The sequence below is a fragment of the Furipterus horrens genome, unplaced genomic scaffold, assembly GCF_987537825.1.
Source record: "Furipterus horrens unplaced genomic scaffold, mFurHor1.1.pri manual_scaffold_9, whole genome shotgun sequence".
NCBI lineage: Eukaryota > Metazoa > Chordata > Mammalia > Chiroptera > Furipteridae > Furipterus > Furipterus horrens.
In genome coordinates, this window is record NW_028327179.1 from 76,881,935 (window position 1) to 76,889,788 (window position 7,854).

At 37.0% G+C, this 7,854-nt stretch overlaps 1 protein-coding gene across 1 annotated transcript in view; it reads left to right on the forward strand.

The window, feature by feature from the left end:
* TSPAN12 (tetraspanin 12) overlaps positions 1-6,377 on the forward strand; it is a 126,079-nt gene extending 119,702 nt beyond the window's left edge. The window contains exon 8 of the mRNA XM_090287440.1: positions 5,696-6,377. Within this exon, the coding sequence (XP_090143566.1) occupies positions 5,696-5,837 (142 nt within the window). The 3' untranslated portion in view covers positions 5,838-6,377. The remainder of the gene's footprint in view (positions 1-5,695) is intronic.
* The last annotated feature ends 1,477 nt before the right edge of the window (positions 6,378-7,854 follow it).

A 7,854-nucleotide genomic window follows, 5' to 3' on the forward strand; every position in this document is an offset into this window, starting at 1 on the left:
CATAGTGTTGGAAGTTCTAGCCACAGCAATCAGACCAAAAAAAAAAAAAAAAAAAAAAAAAACCGATATAAAAGGCAGCCAAATTGGAAAAGAGGAAGTAAACTGTCATTAATTATAGATGACATGATAGTGTACATAGAAAACCCTATAGATTCCTCTAATAAACTACTCAACATAATAAGTGAATTTGACAAAATAGCAGGATACAAAGTCAATAGTCAGAAATCCAAGGCATTTCTGTACACCAACTATAAAATGTCAGAGAAAGAAACTAAAAAAAAATTCCATTTACTATAGCAACAAGAAAAATAAAGTACTTAGGAATAAATTTAACCAAAGAAATAAAAGACCTATACTCGGAAAACTACATATCTCTGAAGAAAGAAATTAAGGGTTTCCAGAGTCCAGTTTTGCTCCAGTGTTCCACATGAGGCTGAAACCCACGAATGGGTATCCTCTGTAAGGAGCCTTTGGGTTGGGGGTGGAGCCTACAGGCGCCTGGGAGAGGACCTTTGAAAATCTTGATGTGCCTTTGCGGGGACCACTTGCAGGCCAGCCCAGCCAAGAAGGCCTGGGCGGAGCAGGAGGAACACAGCACACCGCCTTCATCGCCGCTGAGCCCTGAGCAGCTGGTCTGCATCTGGAAGAACAAAGCCATGGCCCTGCTCATACTCATGGCTCCCAATGTGCTGACGGGTTTCGGAGAAAGTTGGAAGAAGCAGCTCAGCAGAGAGTTTGGAAAACTGTATTTTATACAGCTAATGGGAAGATACAAATAAATGGAAGCAAATTTCATGTTCATGGATGGAAAGAATCAATGTCATTAAAATGTCCATACTACACAAAGCAATGTACAGATTTAATGCAATCCCTATTAAAATACCAGTGACATATTTTACAGACCTAGAAAAAATACTTCAAAAATTTATATGGAACCAAAAAAGACCCCAAATAGCCACAGCAATCTTGAGACAGAAGAACAGAGTTGGAGGAATCACAATACCTGACATCAAACTATATTACAAAGCCACTGTGATCAAGACAGCCTGGTACTGGCATAAGAACAGACATATAGATCAATGGAATGGAATAGAGAACCCAGAAATAAACCCAAGTCTATATGGTCAACTAATATTCAACAAAGGGGAAAGGAACATAAAATGGAGTGAGAAGAGCCTTTTCATCAAATGGTGCTGGGAGAACTGGACAGGGACGTGCAAAAAAATGAAACTAGGCCATCAACTTACACCACACACCAGAATAAACTTAAAATGGATCAAAGACTTAAATGTAAACAGTGACACCATAAAAGTTCTAGAGGAAAACATAGGCAGGAAAATTTCAGATATGTCATGCAGCAATATTTTCACCAATACATCTCCTAAGGCAAGGGAAGTAAAGGAAAGAATAAACAAATGGGACTACATCAAACTAAAGAGTTTCTGCTCAGCAAAAGAAAACATCAGCAAGATGAAAAGGGAACCAACCATATGGGAAAATATGTTTGCAAATGATACCTCAGACAAGGGATTGATCTCTAAAATATATAAAGAACTTACACATCCCAACACCAAGAAGACAAACAGCCCAATTAAAAAATGGGCAAAGGACCTGAGCAAACACTTCTCCAAGGAGGATACACAGAGAGTCCATTGACATATGAAAGAATGCTCAACATCACTAGCCATCAGAGAGATGCAAATAAAAACCACAATCAGATACCACTTTACACCAGTCAGAATGGCCATTATTAACAAATCAACAAACAACAAGTGCTGGCGAGGATGTGGAGAAATGGGAACCGTAGTGCACTGTTGGTGGGAATGCAGACTGGTGCAGCCACTATGGAAAACAGTATGGAATTTCCTCAAAAAACTAAAAATGGAATTGCCTTTTGAACCAATGATTCCACTGCTAGGACTGTACCCGAAGAATCCTGAAACCTCAATTCAAAAGAACCTAGGCACCCCTATGTTTAGAGCAGTGCTGTTTACAATAGCCAAGCACAGGAAACAGACTAAGTGCCCATCTGTAGATGAGTGGATTAAAAAACAGTGGTACGTTTACTAATGGAATACTATGCAGCAGAAAGAAATAAGGAACTCCTACCATTTGCGACAACCTGGATGGAACTAGAGAGAATTATGCTTAGCGAAATAAGCCAGGCAATGAAAGAAAAATACCATACGATATCACCTAATATGGGAGACGAACAACACAAACAAATGAACAAAATTGAACAAGGAACAGAAAAAGTTATGGGGGGGTGGGCGGGGGAGAGAAGGGATAATTAGGGGAAGGGTCTAGTAAAGGAACTAGTATAAATAAACCATGGACATGGACAACAGGGGGGGAATGACTGTGGGAGAAGGGGTGGGTTGGGTGGGGGGAGAAATGGGGTAAAAATGGGACAGTTGTAATAGAAAAACAATAAAATTACATTAAAAAAAATAAAGTAAGACTGAGATGCCTGAAGCTCTCAAAATAGCATTAAAATATTGTCTGGTTTCAACTCTACTTCTTCCCTCTTCCTCCATAAATATATTCTCATGTGCTGATTCCAGGTAATAATCAGTACAAAGATCACATTTACAAAAGTAAAATAGATAAATTTTACTCTTTGTTGACAGTATAATGTTTACATCACTCAAAACACTGAGACAGTACTACACAATGAAGTAGGAAGGTAGAAAAATTTTAATTTCAAAGATTTGCTGCTCAGCCAGGATTTCAGGCCAGACTCAATAATAACAATGGCAAGTGACAAGCACATTTGGAAATGACTTAGAATTGAAGGTAGAAATTCAGAAATAAGTAAGTTAAATGCACATTTACTCATAGTTTCTCGAAAGGGGGTTATTGTTGAAATTTAAGTTCTTGAGTCTCATTGGTCTCCTAGAACATTCAATGCCTTTTTCGGTTTCCTTCCTCTCCCTTCCCCTTCCTCACTTCTCTCTCTCCTTTCCTCTCTCCCTCACTCCCTCTGTCTCTCTCTCTCTTTATGCAATTTCTGAGTGTAATTATATATTATTATTGTATATATCAATCTACTAGTTACTATAACATAGTTACTAGTCTCATCTATGTCTTTTTCTCAGCATTTAGCAACAGTATTAGGATACATTATGTCTTTCATAAAGAAGACATATAAATTAACCAGAAATACTGTACTGTCCAGCATAGAAAAATGAGACATCATCTTTCTCTTGGGAAGCCTATACATGGTGGCAACCACTACCATAGAAGTAGTTCTAAAGCTTAGTGAAAAAGAAGCAGTTATGTTAGAGATAGAACAGCCATTTTGCAAAGTCATGTACTGTGTTAGAAAAAAATAGCCCTCCTATCTCAATTTCAATCATGAATTTTACTTTATTTTGGGTTAATTTGTTTAGTTGGTCTTGTGGGTCACCACGCAAAATGTCTGTTGAATGCTAGCGTTTATGACCTGTGTTACATTTCTAGTAGGTATTTGAGAGAAATTCTTTTACAAAGATATTTTAGAAAATCACTTTACTTCTGATCCACTCAGTATGACAATCTTGGCAACTCTAGCCACGTAATTGGGAGGTTAAAAGAATACTATTCACTAGTAAAAGGAAATGTCTTCCTTCCAGCCCACAACTCCTAACTCAGTAGGAAATACAACCCCTTTGCATGGTCAAGTACTAGCAAATATTGAGGAAGTTAGAGTAAGATTTCAGTAAATATTTAGCCTGTGTAAAAGTATAAGTCTTCTGAAATTTAATTAAAAATAAGGTTTCTATGTCAGTATAAAAATACCTTTGCAGCTATTCTCAATTCATGATCTGCCTCGACAAATATTGATTTTTTGAAAAAAATTGTTTGTCTTCATAAATTCAATTTTTCTTAATTCTCTAAACTTGGCAGGGTTTTTCATAGTTAGTTCCATAAAGCTAGTAAGTGTTACAGGTAAAATCAAAACTAACTGAATGAAACAAACTGGTTCCATGGTCAAGGAAAGCTTGGGAAAGTCTGAGAGGTTAAACACGTTTCCTTGAGGTTAGATTCCTTGCAACAGATCATATTGTGGGTGTTGTTGTGGAGATGAAAGGGGGAATATAGTATGCAGTAGTTCTCACACTAATTATACATGAAACATTTTTATTGTCGAACATTCAGAGGTAGTGTGCAGTGGTTTTCAGCAAATTGATTGTTTTTCAATTGCACCAAGTTGTATTATATAGACTTTACAATGTATTTTCCGGAACAGAGGCTGGAATGGCAATCAGAGAAAGATGTATAAGCCCAAAACCACTGAGATAGCAACTTCCTTGAATGGGTTCCATCTTCTAAATGAGGTATCATGTAGACAGAAAGATGTTGTATTAGGTCATCTTCTTACCAAATCGCAAAATGTTTTCAATACTTTTGAAAAATAAAGGTATCCTAGGCAGCCTTGTGAGATAGAGAAGGCTTTCTCCCTTGTAATCTGAGGCAATTCCTTACTTCTAAATATCAGACCACATACTTCCTGTACCACGTATTCAGGAAATTTTACTTATACTTGTAATTTTCATTTAAGGTTTAGTAAATTGCTTCATGTGGAGGTAGCATATGAAGCTTTATACACTTTAAAATATGTAAGGAACTTATTGTAACCTTCCATTTTTTTTAAGGAAAATGACTCCCCTAAAAATGAGACAAGTTAATGCCAAATAAAACAAAATCAGAGAGAGGAAAGAAGTCAGTGGAGAAAGTGCAAGATTCCCAGCTCTAGAGCTTGGTTAATGCTGGAGCTGGCAGGCCTGGGCAGAGGCAGTGCTGGGAGTTAGGTCAGTGGAATGCTTAGAGGAAAGGCCAGGGGAAGGAGAACAACAGGGTGGGGGAGGGAGGACTGAAACAGGATGTAAGTGGGTATCAGAGAAAAAAAGATTCATAGTTCTGATAATGCCAGAATTTGATTTAGATTTTAATCAATAGGTGTGTGAGCATGAGCTACTTATTTGTAAAATGGAAATAATAACACTTCCCTTGGAAATTAATTGTGAAATTGTAAATAACAGATATAAAGCACCTGGGACGTAGTAGAAACTCTAGAGAGGGTTGTTGTTGTTGCTATTAGCATTATTAAATTATAATCATAATTACTATCACTATTATACATAATAATTAATCACCAGTTAGCCTGGTAAGTATGCAGGTGATTAAGTGGTGTGATTTGTATTTTAAAACAGGGTAAGCTCTTCACTTCAAAATATCAACCCTGGAGGAGCGATGTTACAGTTTTGGTCTGTATTCACTCACATGTCAGCATTCATTAAGAATTTATCAAGGACTGAAAGAAATGGGGTAAATGCATCCCCTTTAAAGGGTGGGGACAGGCAGTGAAAGCAAGACAAGTCCTTGCTAGTGGGAAGAACCTAGAAGAGGAAAAGTGTCTCTATATGATGATGGGGATGTTCTCAAATGCATATTGTGTATATTCCATGTTTTTGCTTGAGCTCGGAGGTGGTAACAAGATACAAAATCTGATCTGGAAACCATTTTGAAATATTTCTTATTATTTTGCTCAACTGATATTTTTACTGAATGGACTCCTGGCTTGATAGAATTAGCTGGTTATTTTTTGCATAATTTTGGTATCTGTCAAATCACCCAGCTCCAGATAAACTTCTGTAGGCAAAATGGTTTTTAATATATTCTAAGATTTTCTTTGTTGATTTGCTTGTTACAGATGTCAAAGTTTGAAAAAACTACATACGAGGTCTGTCCAGATGGTCCAGCCATGTACTATGAAAAAAATAGAGATATTTATTGAAGAAGATACAAGAAACATTGTGCATACGATAATGATGCCTCAGTCCCCTTCAAAGTAGGCACCTTGGGACCTCACACAGTTCTCCCAATCACCTCAGCTGCCCTGTTGTATTTTCCTGAATCTCATCAATGGTCTGAAATCTCTTCCCTTTCAAAGGTGATTTTAGTTTTGGGAAAAGCCAGAAGTCAGAGGGTGCCAAATCTGGGCTGTAGTGGGGCTGAGTCACCTGGATGATTTGATGTTTCTCAAAAAAACTCTTCAGGAGATGTGATGCATCAGTAGGTACATTTTAGTGATGAAGCTGCCAATCATCTGAATAGGTTCCGTGGAGGAATTTTCAAGCCCAACACAAAATTTGATGCAAACTCATTGCTCTACTCAGTCATTTGAAATGCAACAGTCACACAAAACACATGCTCACTCAGCGGTGTCTACTGCCCCTGCTGACTAGTGCAGTGAAGTTGGCATTGTCCACGCATGTGCATTCCAGTCCACTCTCCTTGACTGCCTGGTTACATCTGTGTGGTGTAAACTGCTCTCGTTATATTAACAATGGCTGGACATTTTCAGGATTGGGTTGGTCAAAAAAATCATTTGTTTTTTTCCATAAGATAACTCTAGTAGTGCTTCTTTGTCTTGAACTTCATTTGAAACAATTTTGTTAGATTGTATTGTGACAGCTGTTGTGTCAGCATGCATTAAAAAGAAACCCATCAAAATTGGTGAATTTTTGTGTATCCATTTTAATAATGAAGATGTAAGAAAATATATAACATCTTTGGCATATTATGCTTTACTTTTCAAGAAAGATAAAAATGTAACTGAAATATAAAAATAAGATTTGTGCAGTGTATGGAGAAAGTGCTGTGACTGATTGAACATGACAAAAGTGGTTTGTGAAGTTTTGTGCTGGAGATTTCTCACTGGATGATGCTCCGTGGTCAGGCAGACCAGCTGAAGTTGTTAGTGATCAAGTTGAGACATTAATTGAAAACAATCAATGTTTTACTATGTGGGAGATAGCCAGCATACTCAGAATATCCAAATCAATAAAGTTATTGGTGAAAATGAAAGATGTGTCTTTTATTTTACAGTTAAAAACTAAATGGACTTTTCGGCCAACCCAATATTTTGGAGATTGGTTTATATGAAATCAGATTTGTAGTTTCTACAGCTTTCATATAGGCAGCTTTCATTAGCATTGAAAAAATTTATAGTTGGTTCTTTTATTAAAGAAGGAATTTCTAGAGCAGAGATTGATGGGTACTGGGGAGCTCAGGTTTTTTTTTTTTTAAGATTTCTGTCATCGTAAACAATGTACTTGTGTGCTCAAAAGAGGGATTTTTCAAGTGTGGCCAGATCCAGGGTTGTGGTGCATGCAAGTTCCTGGTGGCAATTCCATCCATCTCCTCTGGCCATAATTGTGCCCTGCATAAGACTACAACTGCTCGGAGGGTGCATTTTTCTAACCCTTTCTGTGCTTTGGATTATTAGTTCTACCTATTCATGGTAACTGGACTATTTATTACTATGTTATACAATAATTAGTTAAAGGTTAGATACTTGTCAAAAGATGGGGGATTCTGTAAAGCAAATATGAAGCTTAAAGAATGATTCTTTTGTAGAGGAAGAGGATCTCTGGGAATGGAAATGAACAAGGTCTCTAAACAATATACTATGTGGCTATGCTGATTAACTTGAACTATCCAAAGAGTCACTTTATGAGATTTTATACTTTACAAAAGAGACTGACATTGTTCAAAGGCATATTTAAATTCCTGTTCTGGAATTTACCTACACATCTAGTTCTAAACTGCATGAATATCTCTCATGATATTTCATAGCTATACTGCATTACCCAGGTTGTGCATCTGTTTCGGTTATAGTTATGAATGGTTTCTGGACATTAAAAAAGTGAATCTATCCTTAAAGGACAAAGATATACTGTTTGTGAAGAATACTGGAAATCTAGCACTATAGTCCTGAGGAAATTACAAAGGAGATTTCTAAAACTATTTGTAAGTAACAAAGGTCCTGGTTCCCAAGATGATTATTTTGATAAAGAATGGGGAAGG